The sequence below is a fragment of the Mus pahari genome, chromosome 4 (assembly GCF_900095145.1).
Source record: "Mus pahari chromosome 4, PAHARI_EIJ_v1.1, whole genome shotgun sequence".
NCBI classification, from domain to species: domain Eukaryota; kingdom Metazoa; phylum Chordata; class Mammalia; order Rodentia; family Muridae; genus Mus; species Mus pahari.
The window spans coordinates 19,038,045-19,059,882 of NC_034593.1; the positions used below are offsets into that span (position 1 = coordinate 19,038,045).

General features: G+C 35.9%; 1 protein-coding gene across 1 annotated transcript in view; it reads right to left on the bottom strand.

Annotated features, from left to right (window-relative positions):
* The window catches only part of Naaladl2 (N-acetylated alpha-linked acidic dipeptidase like 2), a 686,844-nt gene that overhangs the window by 54,192 nt on the left and 610,814 nt on the right, over positions 1-21,838 (bottom strand). Inside the window, exons 12-13 of the mRNA XM_029538072.1 lie at positions 19,365-19,458; positions 2,182-2,380 (exon numbers count right to left, since the gene is read on the bottom strand). Of these exons, the coding sequence (XP_029393932.1) occupies positions 2,182-2,380; positions 19,365-19,458 (293 nt within the window). The remainder of the gene's footprint in view (positions 1-2,181; positions 2,381-19,364; positions 19,459-21,838) is intronic.

The following is a 21,838-nucleotide window of genomic DNA, read 5'->3' on the forward strand; positions in this document are numbered from 1 at the left end:
CTAGAAAATTCATATTTATTGGTTTTAATCATGAATATAAAAATGTTTGCTGTTCTCAAAATATAGGATAAAGTCAATTGAGTCTATGAATACTATTGAAAGGGTAAGGAACAGTGCATTAGATAGGAAGACCAGACATATTGGAAGAATATCAAGAAGGGAATACTTTTTTTCTTGTAGTAACAGGCCTTATGAAATGAGTCCTCAAATGTGATTTATCTTCACTGATAGACATTTTAAAGAAATCACTCCACAATATGGTTAAATTTTCTCTAAGCAGTTATTTATGCATTCCATCTTTCTAGCTTACCTTTATATTTACATTGTTCTTTCTTCTTTATAATCCTGCCCAAGATTATTATCAAGAGAACGGTTTTTATTTGAAGTGCTTGATAAGTTACAGGGGCTTAGAAAGTACAGAGAGCATAATAATGACTTCACCTACCATGAAAATTATATGATCAATACATAATACTTTCCAACATCATACCATCAAGAGTTATAGAGTTAAAAGAAATAACATGAAAACTTAGTCTGCATATTAATTTCAATTTAAAACTCCCAAAGCTAAACTATCAAATATGAAAAGTAAAAAAAAAAAAATATGCTTTATGGTCTTCATCTGCTATTTCTTTTAATAGATACAGAAATGAATATGTGGGTTGATGAGGCTCTTCTCAGGTCACCAAGTTTGATCCAAATACCACTCAAATCTCATGCTCACTTAATAGTCACAGCCTTGAGGGTCACAAACTCTGTTTTAATATGTATGGGAATGAAGCATTCCCTACTCTAAAGACTGTCATAGTTTAGGGGAGTAGTAATTTTAGAAATTCTTTCTCAAATGTAACTAGAATTTCTATATCTTTGTATCAATAATTAATTGACTGCTTGCTTTAACCTCTGGTTATACATAATATATTAGCCAGTCTAGGCATGAAACAAGACAGCAGATTTAGGGAAACTAGGGAGAATTGAGGAAGTAGTTTTAGTTCAGCCTAGAACTTTCCATAAGGGGTAATAAATTTAACACTTTAAATACTTTAAAAATATGAATGCAGGGGTGGTGGTGGCTCACACCTTTAATCCCAGCACTTGAGAAGCAGAGGCAGGCAGATTTCTGAGTTTGAGGCCAGCCTGCTGTACAGAGTGAGTTCCAGGACAGCCAAGGCTATACAGCGAAACCCTGTCTCGGGGGGAAAACATGAATGCAGAAAATATATAGATATTCCTAAGTAAGATATAGCTACATATGAAAATATATTAAGTAGTCATTCCCATACACATTATATAATCATGTATTACAGAGCACGATATCTTTTTTCCTTACTAGAAGAATGAATCAATTATGTAAAATAGTTAAAATACTCGAAATTGGTTAACTTCCATCTTCCCTTTCTTTGTTTTCTACTTTGAGAATATCCTAAACAAAAACCATATTCCACATGCTTCAGGTCCTGAGAACATGTCACACTGCTGTCTCTAGAAAAATCATTGTCCACACGTTATCAGGAGCACTCCTATGATTCTCCATCCAAACTACCCTCCTCTCTCAGTTGTTTTATGAGCTACTAAATTTGCACTCTAACAAAATAGTGAATGCATTCAATATTTGCATAAATTATAAAATAAAGAACTAGATCCAACATTCTAGACATGTTCTTATTAAAAAACAAACAAACAAACAAACAAACCAAGAAAACCAGCAGGATAGCCCATCACTTGGCAATCAAGATGGCAGATTTCTCCCCCATGGAAGCATGGAATAAACTTGATTTTCCAGAGATGATATCAAGTTGAATTAAATATAAGACATGTTGTCATGGGTCCTTTATTCCATATTTATTCATTTGAGCCTTGCTTTGGATACCAGTCATCTCCTTATTCTATCTATAACTATTTGATTGTTTAAAATGATTATTTGCATATGCTTATAATATGTTTGGATCAAACCTAATACATTTTCTTTTCTCTCAAATGCTTTTGTAGCCTCTGCCCACTTTTCTATTCAAGTGATTTTAGCTCCTTCTGACTTCAACATAGTCTTACCCTCATTTTCTCTCTCACTTTAAAAATACAAAAGTAGAGTTTCTTTTATGCAGTTTTATAGGAGTTAGAAGATTCTGTCAGTAAACTTTAGGCTTTGAGGTAAAGACAACAATGCAGAGATGTATTTCCTACCTATAAAAACCGGGTGGTACCCACTGCACCAGAAAGTTCTTCTCCAGGTCTTGAAGGATGTCATTCAGCATTCGGACACGGCTGGGAGCTCTCTCCTCTGGGTCATTAGCAGGTCGCATCTCATCTGACTGGAAGAGTTCTGCACTTTCTCTCAGTCTTGATGCTAAGGCAAGCAGGTGAGGGACACTAGGCTCATTACCTGGTAAAGAAAAATAAGACTATCTCAGGAGAGATTCGGTCAAAGGAGCCAAGCAAATATTTTATTGTCTTGACTTTAGTTTATAAATCAGACAGTCCCCCAAAACTGGCCTGTCATTGATAGTTCTGTCAATAGCCTTCTCAAAGAAAGGCTTAAATGCTTTGATTAAACTCAGGTAACATTTTTTTTCTGCCAAATATACTGGCTAAAGGTGTTTTTATTTTCTACTAAATTAAGTGAATGGTTACTCACTTATAATAACTTAGGGTAAGCACCAATGGTGGGAATTAATATATGCACTATATTAAGCTCAACATATAATTATCTTATTTGATATTTATCAAATGTTATTGGTTATGTCATATAGAATTTACCAAAATGTGTTTATTTTATGGAAAATGAGAATGAATTAAAGCTCACATATTAAGCTCACAAATCATAACAGAGTTGAACTGGAACCTTGATCGTTTTGGTTCAACTATATAATCTTACCATAGTATACCTGATTTTGAAGAAAAGAAAATGTAAAAGATACAATCATGTAGGTACATGACTCTTCCACAGTGGAGATGAGGTGGAGGAAGAATGATCTTGAACTCAAGATCATTCTTGGTTGTATGGATAATATGAACCAACTAAAGCTATATCAGACACTTTCAAAAGATATACTTAAATAAATAGAATGAAAGAAAGAGAATGTATCTTCTTATGATAAGTGACTACATGTTAACACATACCTATGGGTAATACACGTCTATTTGTTCATAAATGGTTTATCATATTTTCCTAACATATGTGAAGTATGTTTTTAACTTTACAGTATACTAAAATGTGCTGTCCCATTTCTTTAGTTTGCTTCTAAGACTACAGTCATTTTGTTTATTTTTTACATGTTGGATAGCTTACCAAAACTCATTCTTATTTTAATGGTGGTAGCAAACCATCCACAATTCTATCCTTTGTCCAAGAGAAAAGCCATATCTAGTGCTACAGTGGACTCAGACTTTGGGGGTAGCCTACCTAACTCTGGTGCTATGTTCTTACCTCCTGGTATCTGTGTGATATTTATAGCATTTTTGGACCTCTAAAATCTTAACTGTCAAACAAAGGTAATGACATTACCTACTGCTAGCGTTTTGCCTAGGTTTAAGTAACTAATATATATCAAACACTTCCCAAAAGGTAGTGATTTGAAACCGTGTTTGAAAACATACCTTTTCAAACATTGTAAGAGAAGAATTCTATGACCATCTCCATATCCCACCAGTCTTTTTGTAGGACAATAGCTACTGTCACTCTTAGGCAACTTGAAACATCTCCCCAACTTCCCCAAAATCAACATATCACTGCAGATTTACTTCCAGCCAAACTGTCTCAGGAGCTTAGAGGTCTACGTTTCTGTGGCAGGAGTGTGACACTGAGGCAGTCAGATGCAAGTGTTCTTTTGAAGGGTTATTGTACAGTGTCTTCAGCAGAAAAGCATGATCACAAAAGGATATTATCCCGGGGAAGCCCAAGAACATCAACATCTCAAGCATCTCGTAGCTGAAAGTCCAGACGCACTGCTCTGCTTATGTTCTTTCAGCGTAGACTCTAGGAATCTCCTCTACATGCATGACAGCTACTCTGTCAGGTTTAAAGTTTAAGAAATACTATAAAAATAGTGTGGTAAGATGAACATTTATGCTACAGATAGTTACCTCATAAAATATGACTTGCACAAAACTACCAACTGATACTATTCTGACATTTAGTGTCTAGTTGAATGTGCATACTCATTAACTACTGGAAGAACAAAGTAAATGCAATACTCTCTTTTGACAAAATGTCTAAAATAAAATAGAATCATGTGAAAGAGATAACTAAAAATTCCTCTTATTCTTTGTCTTTTACTTTTTACTGTTTAGTGTGTGTGTGTGTGTGTGTGTGTGTGTGTGTGTGTGTGTGTGTGTGTGTGTTTAGCTCAGAGGACAAATCATAGAAATCAGTTCTTTCCTTCCATATGTGAGTCTTGGGGTTGGAACTCATATCTTCTGGTTTGGCAACAAGTACCTTAACCTGCTGAGCCACTTTTTATTAAAGGCTTAAATAAAAAGCAAATTAATTAAACAGAGATAATTCACTGTACATAGAGTAAAAAAAAAATTATGGTTTGGCTTACAGGAAATATCTGCACAAAGCATAAAAATTAAATATTATATATCTACAGATATGGTTGAAGATGGTATTGAAGCAAATATGTGAGCTGACAGTAATTTTGAGATACCTGTTCACAAATACTGATATGATAGTTTCCACTACAGGAGTCAGATATGAAGTTATCTTTTATGTTACTGCAGATGGAGAGAACTGACAGCTCTCTCAAATAGTTACTTCCAGGAAAAAAAAAAAAGAGTGGTGACCTGCCTGAAATAAAGAAGGCGTTACTTCTAGGGTCAGAGGTCACATATTGAGAAGCAGCTCGACATGTAATGAATGCTCAGCCAATATTTTCAATGTATGAATTACGCTTTAAGGAATGCTAGCAACCATTTTCATGCCAATCAATTTGAGCTCGTTATTAACTTTAAATCAGACCCAGAATGAAATCCTCTCCCTGAAACTTCGTTGATCTCAGATGAAGTAATCCTTCATTGGTTTTGGATCTGCATGTTAGCTGTATCACAGAGAGGCATGAGTCTCCATAGTTACAGTCACATTACTGGGACCTAACATTGCACCAGATGTATCATTTAAAGAAGGAGCAACCACAATGTCATAAAATCCAAACAGGTAATTTTTTTATCTTTACCCATCCATGTCTCTTTTTTCTCCACAGAAAAGAAGCTCCTATAGGAAAATACAGTGTATTTGTCTCTGTGTAGCTGGCCTAGGATAACCACTTAATAAGAACAGCATGCAATGGTTGAATGTTGACTTATAATAGAATGTCTCCTTTGAAATATAATTGCTGCATTGCACAATGGCTACAAATCATTCTAAGAGATGTTTGGTGTATAACAATCATAAATGATGAGTTCTTTTACTCTCTAGATGTAAATGAATTATAGCTGAAAATAGAAACTTAAGACAAAAAGAAACTATCTTAAACTAGCAATTAGTTAAGTTATACAAAGTTAAATCAAAAGATTCCCTGCAGATTTCCTATAAACACTGTGAGTTTCAATCAAGACCCAGAATGTCTGAGAATGGAGACTGTTGGAGGCTGTTATCAGCTCACATTTAAAAGATAATACCTAAATTTGATTTTAAAAAGAACAAAACAAAAAACTGTTGACTGGAAACAAGATTTCTCAGAGATGGGCTTATGATTATCTTAAAGTTATATGCATCAGGTCTACAAGCCAAGGATTTGATATCAATAAAGATAACAATTCTAGCTGGGCGTGGTGGCACACACCTTTATTCCCAGCACTTGGGAGGCAGAGGCAAGCGGATTTCTGTGTTCGAGGCCAGCTTGGTCTACAAAGTGAGTTCCAGGACAGCCAAGGATATGCAGAGAAACCCTGTCTCGAAAAACCAACAAAACAAAAAAAAAACAAACAAACAAAAAAGAAAAAACAGCAAAAAACAAAAAACAAAAACAAACCCAAAAACCAAAAACCAAAAACTACAATTCTATGTACATACTTACTACCAATATGGTCTGCAGTAATTTATTTGCTATCTTACATTTAATTTTCTAAATACATAGACCTCTTTCAATCAGTTATTTTTATCAGAGTATACAAACTAAACAAGCTATCTTTAACCTAGTTTTCAAAAGAACAGGGAACAACAATGTCTTCACCAGTTCTGCGTGACTCTCAAAGTTGTTTCTCCCAAATACTTTCAAGATCTGTGATCCCAAGAGTCACAGTCCTCCCTGTTTAGACTTCAGCAAATCTTAGTTCCATTGTGGGATTTCTGACTCTATACTCATGTGTCCTCACCAAGGGCTGGCCTCCCTCACCCACCTTTGTAAGAAAGGAAAAGATTGATATAGGCGTAAAGGAATGTAATCATCAACCTTTGAAACATGATTGTCACATCTTGGCTTCTGGTAAAACAAACAAACAAGCAAAACAAAACAAAAAATAATAGATTTTTTGAAAGCTCTGTAGAAAAGAGTTGTTTGTTTTAAGTGTTGATAGTCATTCCTGATATAGTAAATAATATTTCAGACTACCTGCTAAAATTAAATATTTCAGATAAAGTTCTGCTACATTTCAAATGGAAAACACCTTTATTTTCCCTGTATCTCAAAGTAAAATTCATAAAGCTATAAAGTTCATAAGAAGTAATTGTTTATTCATTAGTATGTCACTGCTAGAAAACACATAAAGACAAATAAGATTAATAATTTTAATAAGGTGAGAATTACTTCAAAGTCCACATAGTAGTCATAAATACTCAGTACCAATGCCATGTGAAATGGCATGCAAAGGCCATTGATACTTTTTCTGGGTCATTCACAAAAATATCTTGTACAGAAGCCAAGGAAGAAAACTATGGAAAACATATTTTGGGGTGACGTAAAAATGACTCTTGAATGTTCTGACATTTTCTGTATAGCAAATCATTTCAGGGAAGTTTCCTATCTTAAACCACAATATTGAAGTGTCCCTACAGCTGTCCAGCAAACATAGACCATCACCACACTAGCATCTTTCCCTAACTCGTTTTGGCTCCGGAGGCAGCTTTATATAGTGGACTGTCAGGTGTGTTGCGATCTGGCAAATCTAAATTCAAGCCTAACCTATATTGATTAAATGCATATATCTATTCAAGATGTAAAAATCTCTTTTAAGCTCAGTTTGAAATCTGATATAATCTAAGCAGTCCAGGAATACCTATCTTGACTCATGTCATGGCCAAGGCAACTCAGTACTGTTTATAGGCTTCTTTGTAGTATGATCTCAGGTGTGGGCAGATATTTCTAAGAGCTTATTCCTCCTGAAGATCTTTTTTTAATGTAGGAGGGGAGGAAGCCTACTACATGTTCCATTCCCCACATGTAATCAATCAAGATCAAACATCAACTACAATACTGATATTGTCCATGTGTTAGGATGCATTCTTGTGCACCTGGGTTGCAGAAGACACCCATCAGCTTAAGGTACTTCATACCTTCAGAACTCCCACTGGCATAAACCATTGTGTAATGTTTATTATAAACACCAACAAGATTATCATTTCCCTATTTTAAAGACTGATTTTACTTTCTACTTCTTTGGTTTCTTGGGGGTTTTATAGTGCAAAAAGTTTTAGAAAATAGCTATTTGCACTTTTGTATGATTTTGTTGTATTCTGCAACTCTATGTTTAAAAATCCATTCCATTTCCTTTTACATTGTGTGGAAAATATAACAGTTGTATTAAAAAATACATTTTTTACATAAAAGAAGTATAGTCTTTTTATTTACTAGCTTCTCACAGAATCAATTGCTGTAAGCATGAGCTTAGCATAGTTTTAAAGGTGCTAAAAGTTACATAGTTGCAGCTTATACTTTCCTGATGTATAGCAACACACACACAGACAGATATCCAAATAATTGCTTGCTGAAGTACAGTGGTTAAAAGCATAATAGGAGATTATTTGGAGGAAAAAGTATGCTACTTAACATCATCTTTAAAACATCTCATGGTGTTGCTAAAGAGAAGAAAAGAAATTGCCAATATGATGTCAGCCAAGGGAACAACAGCTCTTTATTATGCTATATTTTCTATTCCTCATGCTGTCTTATTCAGTAGAAATCATAATATATCATATCAGCTGGTTCTGTAAAGACCTTAGACAACACTCGGATAAAGAAAGATGCATGCAAGCTAAAGCAAGAATAAGGTTCAGATAATGTACCTTGATTTTATGGTACATATAAAATATATACTATTTAAAGATGAATAATATATAAGAATATCAGTAACTATAGCTGAACTGAATGCATGCAAGATCCACTTGCCAAAGATGGCAAAAGGATATTTGGAAAGGGTTTAGCATCTGCCTACTATTTAAAAAGAAGTTTGGCATTGTATTCTTGAAGTTGTGTAATAGTCCAAGTAGCCATGGCAGACTTAATTTAGGAAAATTTTTACCTTTCCTGAATGGAATGTATGTGGATGCTCCTTATCCATACCAATGCATTGGATGAACCCCCTTCCCCCAAAAGCATGGAGTAGTAGTTATGTCCCCAAAGCTACATGAATACAATTTCCCTAGCACTATATGGAGTGCGGTTTACCCTTAAAGAGATCTACATGGAAAAACATCCCCAATAGTTTCATGTATGATTCACAGATGATGATTTTGTTTGAGGTTTTGAAGCCTTTAGGAGATGGTGCCTTGCTGGAAGAAGTGAATCACTGGGAATGGGCTTTGAGTGTTTGTAGTCTGGCTCCTCTGTCTACACTTTCAGTTCATTCTCTCTGCTTTATGTTGGCTGTTGAAGAGGTTATCTCTCAAGTTTCTTCTCTGACTGCCTGTTGCCATGCCTCTTCCATCATGGACCTACCCTTCTGGAACCTTAATTAAAAAAACTTTCTTCTATAAGTTGCCTTGGTGGTAGCATTGTATCACATCAGACAAGTAACCAATATGTCTCCTAACACTACATTGATTGAGCTCTGTCCCCATCCCTGCCTGCCTGGCACAGAGAATGAACTACAAGTCCATTCTATAACTTATTGATGCTGCCACTGTGCAAAGTTTTGGAGTATAGATAAGTCTATTGGCAGCTTTGGAAGAGCTGAAGTTTTCTGCCTTTTTAAGAAAATACACTTATTTTATGATTGTAACTATTTTGTTTGCATACAAATATATGTGTCACATATAAATATGTGGGACCCAGTGGAGCCCAGATGAGATAATTAGATTCTCTAGAGCTGGAGATACAGGCAGTTTTGAGTTAGTACATGGGTCCTGGAAACTGAGCCTGGGTCCTTTTAAGAGTTGCAACTACTCTTAACTACGATTCTGGCTCACCAGCTCCCAAAGCTTTCAAAAATGAACTATATTCATGTACTGTACATTCTTATCATTGTTCACTTCAGGCAAAAATTTTACATTGAATATTTAACAGTATATTTGAGCTTAATTATGCCTTGGCTAAGTCAAAATGAAAAAAATTAAATTTATATAAAGTTGCTGAATATCTAGGCAAATTCTTACAGTCTATTAAAAATGAAGGTAAGAAGTATTTGTGATCTTGTTGCTGGCAAACAAATCCCTGAGGAAACATGTTAAGCAAACCAACAAAGCAACTGAGCCAAGCAAATGAACAACATTCTTTTAAAACGTATCATTAAATCAAAACGTGTAGAGTAATAGAATGAGATTTCATAACTTCATAGGCATAGGGCTTTAGGTTAAAAATACATTCAGTAAACTTTTTAATATAATAGACCAAAATTATAGTGGGAAAGTAAGAAGAAAAGGTGAATATCTAACATTAGTCACTGTACTGTTGGCTCTGAGCTACAGCCTTACATTGGCTGAGACCATGGGGAAGGATAGGATCATCACAAAGGAAGTCGAGTGACTAGCACCAAAGTGTTCAACAAGAGACAAGCAATCGTATATTTCAAGGAATATTAAAAGATCCATGAGCACGGAATAACAATTAAGGACATTATTTGAAAAACAAAACAGAAACCGTGATTTAAAACTATCTGTGGTAAAGAGGTTTCTAGGTTAACAACTCAACACTGATAGTGTATGTATAGATGTAGTGTATGTATAGATGTAGTATATGTATAGATGTAGTATATGTATAGATGTAGTGTATGTACTGATGTAGTATATGTATAGATGCAGTGTATGTATAGATGAAATTCTTTTACTGGACTACTTTCAAAAAATTCATCAGACTATGTGCTGATTATCTGTAAGTAAACTATACTGTTTGATATAATTATATACTGAGAATTCATTTTTAAATAAAATGAGGATTATGGCTAAATCTATTTTATGAATGTGTGTAAAAAGATGGCAAATATTTTCTCAACCCTTTTGGTTGACTGAGCAAGACTGGAGGAGTACTCTCCGAAGTACTTAGCACTTAGTACATGTCTTAGTCAGGGTTTCTATTCCTGCACAAACATCATGACCAAGAAGTAAGTTGGGGAGGAAAGGGTTTAGTCAGCTTACACTTCTGTACTGCTGTTCATCACCAAGGAAGTCAGGACTGGATCTCAAGCAGGTCAAGAAGCAGGAGCTGATGCAGAGGCCATGGAGGGATGTTCCTCACTGGCTTGCTTCCCCTGGCTTGCTCAGCCTGCTTTCCTATAGAATCCAAGACTACCAGCCCAGAGATGGTCCCACCCACAAGGGGCCTCTCCCCCTTGATCACTAATTGAGAAAATGCCCCACAGCTGGATCTCATGGAGGCACTTCCCCAACTAAAGCTCCTTTCTCTGTGATAACTCCAGCTGTGTCAAGTTGACACAAAACTAACCAGTACAGTACATAAATAGGCCCTTCTCAGACAATCCTGTTCTGAGCAGACTGCTGGAGATATAGTACCATCAAAAATGACAATGGCAAGAAAGTAAAATTCAGTTTTGGAATCACTGGAAAGTAGACTACCATGGACTTCAAGAGGAGTTCACAGAACTAGGCGATCAGGGGCATGGCTGGCTCCCCTTGTGTCAGCCAGCATAGAGTGGAGGTTGCTGGTAATTAAAAGCAAGATAGAAACAGATGGACTGAGAACAAGAATCATACAATTTGTTCAGCATGTAACTTAATTTTGCCAATTGGGAAATTCATTTTATATTAGTGAGAAAGAAAATTAAACACATTTTATGAGTATCAATTACTTGTGACATTTAGAAATTGAAACTACAAATATAACAGGACTTTAAATCCAGGTCCCTCTGCACGATCACCTTGAATATTCTATCTCCTTTTCAAATGCAGTGAATGACATCAGTGAACTAACAAAACTAATAAAAATGAAAAGGCCCTATCGAGTCAACACTGCCAGTTATTCAAAGAACACACGAAAAAGCTGCCAACAAGGGTTGAATATAGTGAGACAATCCAAATGCCTCAACAAGCCACAGTGGCTCAAAATTATATTTTCTTCTAAGGCGGGCTTACACTAAGAAAATGTGCATGTAGTCAGATCAAATGGAAACTATTTGTTTATTTGGTCTTATGTGATTTTTACAGTAACTTTATGATTAACATTTAGACTTCTAAAAGAGAAAAACAGAAGTTACAACAACTCAACAGTCATTGATTATTATAAGGTGCTTTTTTATATGTTAGACTATAGTAAAAATGAGAAACAATGACTGAGGTTATAATTTACCCGTTCTCTGATCTGTTTCTGGGATCCTAAGTATAAACCTATTATTACCTTTTTTATTTGATGAGTAACCTGACTCCCACAATCCAGTACTATCTCTTTCTAGGAAAATCATTTAGACTTACTTTTCTTTTCAAAAGTATATCTAATTAGTATGAGGAAAATATGAAGGAAATATTTGAGTCATTACAGTGCTTGTCTCGTATGCTTGACTAACTGGCTTAAAACAGCATGCAATTCTAGATATGGTGGCAGATGCTTATAGTTCCACTGTTGTGGAGACAGAGAGAGGGAGGTCACTGGGGTTATTGGTCATCTCTCTTAGCCTATTTGCTCAGTCCCAGGCTACTGAGATACCTTGTACTAAAGACACATTAATAGCAGTTGACAAACAAAGAAAAAAAAGTAGTATATTTTGTCCTCTGGTCTCCAAACATTTGTACACATGTGTATCTGCTTGCACGTATGCATGTGCATGTGCACATATATGCACACCCACACACACTCACAAACACAGGCATTCACACACATAAAGTGTACACCTAAAGTATACCATTCATCTTATCAGCCACAATTTCTACTCCATCTTCACATGCAATGAATAAATATATATAAATATTCAGTTTCTATTTTGTTTTTGGCATTGACCAAATATTAAGAACCAAGGTCACTCAGTTAAAATCTACTTTCAAGAAAGATGCAGTAAATCAACTCAAACAAATTATTCACTGGTAAATGATCCTTACTTCTGGTGGTTGTGGGAACAGTGGAGAATGGTTGGCTGTGACCATAAACTAGTGTCATAAATAAACTTGATGGCCAATTTTCAACAGGTAAAAATTACAGTGCTGAAGTGCAATTGGGTTTCAGGGATCTCAGTACTCACTGCTCACAGTGAAGGAAAACTGTATTTTATAGTTCAGCCTTGAAGGTCACTTTTTTTTCTTCACTATAAATTAGAACTTGAGACTAATAACTGCTTACTGTCATAACAAAATAAGAAATATATCAACAATTTAAGCTACTATAAAGCAGTCAAAATGTATGTTTCATTTAATGTATTAGAGAAACTGTTTAGTCCAAGGAAGTAACTAGCATCATTGACAAAATCAGTTACTAATTTATGTGTTGATATCAAGGTCATATTTGTACATTAACATCTAGAAGTAATACATATTGGAAATATAGCTATAGCCAATATGATAGAAATTGAATGGGCTCACTTAAGTTAGCAAGTAATTAATATTTCTTTAAGTTAGGAAGACTAAAATACCAAGAAAAATCTATTTTAAAGGCTATATTCTGCAACTCTTCGAACAAATATTTAGAAACAAGTGAAAAGAATTTTAATCAAATTATTGTTATATTATCTTTTACTTATATTATTGAAGATGGGTAACTCTAAAATCTGACTTCATATTTTTTAACTAAATGAACACAAAATGAGTTTCACATGAGACAGGAAACAATGAAAACCACAAAGGTAAAAGGTTCCAGGCTTTTCGTGCCGCAGAGGCAGCCTGACAACACAGGAAGAAGTCAGCACTTCTGCCCGAGCCCACACAAGACCTCTGATCTCAGGGGAACTTCTGCATACAGACAGCAGTGTCTGACCTCAAGTGGAAATAAATCCCACAGAATAACCACAGTTTCACCTTTTCACTGTGTTTGTTTTCTTGCTGTAATAACATGCTCCTGAATAGGATTGTCAGAGAGTGTTATTAACCTGGCCCAAGATGTAGAGTGTTTTCATTTTTATATGTTTATTTATTTTGTGTATATATAAGAGAATATTCATGTGTCATGATGCACAGGTGGAAATCAGAAGACGGCAGTGGGAGTCAGTTATCTTCTACCACCTGAGTATTTTGTTGCTTTGAAAGCATCGATAATAACCTCAGAGTGCCCAAAATTTGTCAATATTGCATTCACTAATTTAGAAATTAACAACAACAACAAAAAAAAAACATTCTCCTCAATGCTATTTAATCAGGAGCAATAGCAGACTTTCATTATCTATTTCTCTTACTGAGTCTTCAGTCCTTCCTGTATATCTGTTACAGGAGACAGAACTATGGCTCCCTAAATGTGATCGTGTAAATCTGTTTTACTCCAGTTCCGTCTGTGTGTACCTAAAACTGACCTTTGCTCTCTCATTTATTAAACAGCACAGAAAGAATTAATGTGAGTAAAGAATGAACTGTACTGTTCAGCAATCTTTAAGAGAACATTCCAATGGAATAAAAAGTCACTGATATCAACTGACTGCAACCGACCCTGAAAATCAAATGCTTCAAATATTGTTTATCAAATGATATCTGTATGTTGTGTCCAACAGTTATGGTAAATATTAATTTATTGATGGCATTTTTCTATAAAATATTTTAGACAAGTATTACCACAAGTATACATGCACTGCTCTTCTAGGGCATGGACAAGGAAGAACACATAATTTAAGATTTCAGCTATGCATAACCTTAGCTTGGAAAATAAAAAGCAAATAAGATTGGTTGTTACATTGTTCTCTTAAAGTGAGGTTAGAGGGCTTGAGCACACAGTAGGGCAGCAGTCTCAAATCCAAATTGACCTCAAAATACTTTATCAGCTCTGGCTGTATTATTCGGCAAAAGTTCTAGTCCCTTTGCTTTGAAGAAATATTTTCGCAATAATGCACTGGCACGAGATCTGAGTGAGGTACATGGATGAAGCCCAGTCCATCAGTATCTGCTTCTATTCAGCCGTCTCACTGACCTTCAGAGAGATTTATTTGTCTTCTTGCTCTGACTTAAACTTGACACTGCCCTAAGTCCATTGGGTCTCTACTGGCTCAAGACTGAACTCTTTTGCCTGTCATGCCCTGTTGATGACTCAGCCTAGGAGTGTGATAGGACAAATTTCTAAAGAAATACCCACTTTATGAACAAATAGCTCCTTCTGAATTAATATTTATCTCAATTTTTGATAACACAGTTCTCAGTTGCTGAAGAATAGAATAGTCTCTATGATCCTCTTGGTTTTTCATCCTGAAAAGGACCATGGAGTTGTCTGACCTACCTCTCAGAGCAATGATAAGACATGTGCTGTGCTCTCTACCCTAGACCCTGAGCAAGGAAACTCCTTATATCTGCCTGTAGGTGTACAGAAGCCCAGAGAACAAACTGAGACATCAGGATTTGGTAAGATGGCAACACTGTTGGCATTAAGTCACTTCCTTCTAACCATCATTCAAACTTCTGCAGGTCTGTCTATCCTCTTCTTCAAAGCTTAGATAAAAATTGGTATTGTTCTCCACTTCCTGAGTCTCCATGATAGAAGGTTCTTGTGTACATTATGAAAAAATTTGTTTGCCTCACCTTTGCTCTAAGAGCATCAACATATGCTAGGGCAACAGAAAATAATTGTCCTCATCCATATTACACCTCCATCTGTAGGTATAAAACCATACAATAATGCTGAATTATAAAATATAAAATTTTTATTTATTAAATTATACATTTTTTTCTGAAATCTCAATAGTGTCTAAGAATTTGCCACATTTTCATAGCTCTCTCATTATTACTATACAACTATATTTTCTTTATAAATTAAGAGACATTAGAAGAGTTTACATGAATTCATTTATCATCTAACATTTTCTACATATTTTTTTTTCATTCTTTAAGGATGAAATTCTCTACTCCAACTTTGAACTGGATGCTTGTACACTCTTGATGTTTATGTGCTGTGATCCTAGAACTTAGAGAAATCACATTAGCATGTCTAGTCTTTTGGAAATGACTAAGTTTTCAGTTCAGAATCATTAAGTATGAGATGACACCTTTATAAAAGAGGCCCACATACCCCTATTATCTACTTTCTGCCTTGTGAGATTAGAGAAAATATCAGCTTCTGGACCACAGGATGCAGGGACTGAATATGCTAGGCCAGGATCTTGAGAATCTCAGTCCTAGGCACTGTGAACAATAAATCCATGTTGTTTGTCTAGTGTACAGCTTATCTTATAGGTATCTTACCCACAGCAGTTTCTTCAAACTGCAGTTATTATCTCCTCAAAAACAGCAGATCAGTAATTAATTCTCCTGTCTTTGTGTGTGAATGAAATTTGCCTATGCACAAGACTATTGTCAAAATAAAATAAAATAAAATAAAATAAAATAAAATAAAATAAAATAAAAGTCAACCTTCCTAACTCTCTCTCTATCTGTATTTACTTGGATGGTTCCTGACTGCACACTTGTTTTAACCCCTCAACTAGATCTTGCACACATCATTGTTCTAAATCTGCTTTTCTTTGAGATCACAATGATATCCAAATTTTTGCACACAGTAGTGACTATCTGGGCCTCAGTATTCCTGAGGTTTGAGCACTATGTAACAAATGTGCTATCTCCTCCCCCTCCATCTATTATTTTGAGATACACCTGAAATATATATTCAGTTTCATTTTAACTTAGTTAACAACTAATTTTAGGTGTCCCAGTGAAATCCAAGGGGGTTTCATGATAAATAATTTGTAGCATATTACTTCTCTTGGGAGAAAGAAAAGATGTATGTTGAAAAGGATCTTTGTCCACCAAAATCAGATTAATAATGTAACTCTAACTATGAAAAATAGGACTTTTTGAACTCCTGAAGTACACTATGAAAATGTTAATAGTTGTTATAATAATAAGCTAAAGTGCCCACTTGAATGTTTTAAAATAAACTCGATTGTCTAAAAACATAACAAAACAATATTTAAAATTATTTTGCTAACACTTCTGTTTTTTATTTGCTTAATTTCTTTATCCTCTTGAAATGTAATTATACTTTTCTTTCTTGTAGATATATTGATCATGGAAAATTTAACTCAGAAACTTATTTATAATTCTAGAATACAATGTTGGTATTTTCAAGTACACTCCTTGAGATTCCTTTTTATGCATGATACTTACTTTACAGATGGTCAAGGATTTGTACAATATAAAAAGCCTCATCTTTTGTTCTCTGGAAGTTTAAAGTACTATCTGCCATAACAACAGAATGTTATAGAATATAAAGTTCGGACACTATTAGGAAAAGCAAAACAGCCTCAGAACAAATGAAACAGACTCTTAAAAGAATTCTTAGAGAAAGGTTATTGTTCACAGAATTATGGATTTTCTGCATCCTCTCTAAGCTTATTTTTTTAATGCCATATGTTTCACTATCCAGTTTCTCAGCTTCAAATATTCTAGGAATAGCAAATATGAAGGGGAAAGAGGGAGGCACATGTAGCCATAGCAACCTTGGTGTAATGGTACCCTATTGGAAGGAAGGAAAAAGAGAACTACATAGATAAACAACAGTAGGTTCAATATCAACAATAACAACAACAGAAAAGCTCTTCATATGTCAGGAACCTATGAGAACTGTCTTCTGAGGGACTTCATCAGGCAGTACATGGAAACAGATGCAGAAACCCACAGCCAAATAGTCAGGCAGAGCTTAGAGCAAGCTGGAGGGGTCAAGGTTACCAAGAGAAGATCTACAGAGATAACTAACCTGGGCCCCCATTGAGGCTCACAGAAACTAAACCATCTACCAAAGAGCATGCAGGTATCTTAAACATTTGGAGCAAATGTGCAGCTTGGTCTTCTCATGGGTCCCCTAACAATTGGAGTGGGACTTATCTCTAACTCTGTTTTCTATCATTGTATCTTCTTCCCCTAGCTGGACTGCCTTGTTAGGCCTTAGTAGGAAAGGATTATTTAGTCCTCCCACCTTTGGGTACCACCAGGGCCCTGAGACATCCAGTCCTGGGGCAAGTCCCTGTTTCTCTCAGGAGAAGGAAAGGGGATAATGGGAAATTTATAATGTTGCGACTGGGAGGAGAGGAGGAAGCTGTGGCATGATAATTGGGATATAATGTGAATAAAGAAATTAATTAATGAAAAGAAAAGCTGAAAATACCATTGCTTCTGTACAGTAAAATAATAAACAAATAGTAAATAAGCATACTTAGATAATTCTTTAAGGAATAATGATTCCAAATTAAAAAGTATATATTTAATTTTAAACTATTGGAAATCTTTGACTCAGGAGGCCACTCTGTTATCAGAAAACACTTTAAGCAGTATAGCTAAACTACTGGATTTCTTCTTTTTTTTCTTAGATATTTTCTTTACTTACATTTCAAGTGGTATCCCTTTTCCCCATATACCCTCAAAAAATCCCCTATCCCTAACCCACTAACCCACTCACTCCTCCTGCTCACTAACCCACCCAAACCTGCTTCTCTGTCCTGGCATCCCCCTACACTGGGGCATACAGCCTTCACAGGACCAAGGTCCTCTCCTCTCATTGATGCCCCTCAAGGCCATCCTCTGCTACATATGGGGCTGGAGCCATGGATCCCTCCATGTGTACTCTTTGGTTGGTGGTTTAGTCTCTGGGAGCTCTAGGATGTACTAGCTCTAGTACTAGTTGGTTCATATTGTTCCTGCTATGGGGGTGCAAACTCCTTCAGCACCTTGTGTCCTTTCTCTAGCTCCTCCTTTGGAGACCCTATGCTCAGTCCAATGGACGGCTGTAAGCATCCACTTCTATATTTATCAGGCACTGGCAGAGCCTCTCAGGAGACAGCTATATCAGCCTCAACATTGGAGTACTACTCAGCTATTAAAACCAATGAAATCATGGAATTTTTAGGCAAATGGATAGAACTAGTAAATATCATCCTGAGTGAAACAACCCAGTCACAATAGAACACACATGGTATGCACTCACTGATAAGTGAATATTAGCCCAGAATTTTGGAATACCCAAGATATACTTCACACACCACATGAAGCTCAAGAAGAAGGAAAACCAAAGTGTGGATACTTTGGTCCTTCTTAGAAGTGGGATCAAAATACCCATGGGAGAAAATATAGAGAAAAAATATGGACCAGAAACTGAAGGAAAGGCCATCCAAAGACTGTCCCACCTGGGGATCCATCCCATATACAGTTACCAAACAAAGACACTATTGTGAATGCCAACAAGTGTTTGCTGACAGGAGCTGTCTTCTAGATTTCTTTTCAGTTAAGTGGTTTTCTATCACCATCTCACTCACAATTCAATAGCAGGACATGTCACTCAGGAGGACAATAAGAACTTTAGTGACCATATTCCAGTTTATATTTAGTTAACTCAGACCTGCATGAGCCTAAGTGAAAGGTGAGGGTCTGCACTATGTTTATGTATGACTGAGACAGAAACTGTGAGATCCACGCCCCTTGTTGTCTCACGGCTGCCTTTGGCATCAGGCAGGAGTGTGGATCACATCCCATAGCAACCACCTCCAAAAGAGAAACTGAGGAGTCCATCTTGTGTAGAATGAGTATGGTAGGTGCAGTGCTGGAGGAAGGTTGGATTCCTGAACTGCTAGCTCACATTGAATCTGTAGACAGTAATGGAAGTTTTGAAATGAAATCCAAGTCTCTTTCATCAATGACAGCAGTCAGATGCTTCCATCTCTGACACACTGCTTTCTGCCACGCATGTTTGTCCCACTTCTGCCTCCAGGGTAGCTAAAATGTTTCTCTGTTGTTCTCATATTTCCTCTTAGACATGGAGGGTAATCATGGATACTACTTGTAAGATACTATCTGCTTTATCAAGTCCTTGCTGAAAAATATTTGAAAACTTTTTCTGCTCATTAAAATAAAAAAAAAATTTATAGAAAAAAAATACCTTTAAGGCTGTTTTGAACTCCTAACGCTATATCGAGGGCATTGAAGGGCAGTACTGGTTCACTGGCAATTTGTAAAATTATTTCTCCTGAGAGCTGAAATGAAAAGAAAAATAATTTTTAGTGTTTAGTAATTAACGTGGTCATTTAAGCATTTCACATACTGTTATATACTCAGAATAATAATCAATGAAAGTAATTCAAAATCTTTTTCCTTTCAAATTCTTTTTGAGTTTACCTTTCTGTAAGGAAAACAAAGACTAGATACCTTTCTGATGTCAGAGTATAGCAAGAGGACACAATGAGTTAACTGACAGCAAGTTAATTAAAAACCCTTCATAATATTAAAAAAAATCAAATATTATAAAAATAACAACAAATAAAGAAACAAAAGTCTTTGTTTACTAAATGTAGGAAACTCCAAACACTGTTAACCATTAGTGCATTTCATTTAATATGTAATCCAATCTAATACATTTTAGTCCCTTAGGTATAGCTCTCTTAATGTTTAACTTTATCACTAATCATGCTTCTGAAATTCATCAAAACCAATGGTATTTACACACACATATTTTCCAGAACATATCTTATTTTAAATTTAAAAAAAAATAAACAAAGCTTTAAATGGCATCCCCAAGGTCATATTGGGATTTTCCTACACACACAGACTTCTCACTCCACTCTAAAACTGTGTTTGAAAACTGAAACATGCTACATCTGAGTTAGATCATGCTTTTCATACTCTGTAATAGTAGTCTGTATTCACAGAACTACCATAGGACCTTCAGGACATCAGTAAACCCTATTGCTATGTCTCGTTTAGCCTCCTTTATGTTTTCCAATGCTGTTCACAGGTCTGTCTGTCCCTTATGAGTTTGAATCCAAGCAAAACTAGAAATGATTGTGTTGGTATCATAAATGCATTGAGGATATTGTACAAAGCCTACACTCAGAAATCAGACTATTAACTTGAGTCAGTACAGAAACTGACAAAGTTACAAAATATCAGTAAATGGGATTTTAGATAATCATTACTACATACTCAAGAAACATCATATCCTATATAATTTAAAAACTCTATTTTCTTATTATTCACACAATTCATGTCATGTTAAGAATGCAATTCAATCTGGTCTGTCCAAGCTTGAAAAACATGTTTCTGAGAAATAAACTGGCAAGATTCTGTTATTTCTCAGAGGTATTTCACTCCCAAATGTAGCAGTGGATTTTCTTCCCCAGTGGCTAAGATATCTTTGTGGAGTTTGGTCTCCAGCATGTCTGTCTCACATCCTGTGGGGAGCTCCCTGCATGATTACACTGTGCTTTAGGAACAGAAAACAGCCTGCGGCAGATTGATAGGAGTGACCCTTCTATTCCACCCACCCTGTCCAAATCATGCAGTGAACTCCAATATTTGGAAATAAATTATTTGTAAAAGGAAAATTTAACGGATGTTAGGAAGTATGAAGGTTCCTTTTTCCAATTTGCACTGGATAATAGAAACTAGAGAACAGACATGTCTTGTTGATACTTTGGGTATCTGCAAGGCACATTTTACAAAGGATTCAAATGAAAAGAAGAGGAGGTAGGAGAAGGATGACTCTGTAGTGCCAGAGAACATTGTTTTGTTCTGTTTTTAAAAGAGATCATTTGGCAGCACCAACAACAGGAATACATGCCAGCCATCCTGCTACTTCTTTGGTCAAAAAACCTGGCAACAAGGAATGGCAGTTTGAAGACACCTGGGCCATGAAAGATGTGAAACCAGGTACATTTGCAGGTTCATAGGCAAGAAGGAGAGTTCTGTGTACAGTGCCAGGGAAGGGGAGGTGAGTTGTGCTATAAGAACTTCTTAGAGTCCTGGGCATCCAAGAACAGCATAGCGCAAATTTGCCTGATGCTCATGTGAGGCTCCTATTTCTATTCTACCTATCAAACTACAAGGACATCTGTCGAAGCTGGCAGTGGGGGAATTAATAGAAGTTCCAGGCGTGGTGGCGCACGCCTTTAATCCCAGCACTCGGGAGGCAGAGGCAGGAGGATTTCTGAGTTCGAGACAAGCCTGGTCTACAAAGTGAGTTCCAGGACAGCCAGGGCTATACAGAGAAACCCTGTCTTGAAAAACCAATAAAAAAAAAAAAAAGAAAAAAAGAAAAAGAAAAAAATAGCAGTTCCTATGACAGAAATGACCTGTGCCGAGAAGGTGTTGTTAAAGATAATGGTAAGAGCTAAAATATCAAGGGTCAATATTTATCAAGAAATTTCTGAAGTCAGATGCTGTTCATAAGTTCTCACCACATTTAATTCTCAGTACAGCTCAATAGAGAAGGGGTCATTATGTTTGTGCCACAGATAATGAAACCAAGTCTCAGAAAGTTTAGGTAACCTTTTCACATAATTGCACAGAGCCAGATGTGAACTTGACACCATTTTGTGGTTGTATCTTGAGGTTTATGAAAAAGTCTTGCAAAGGATT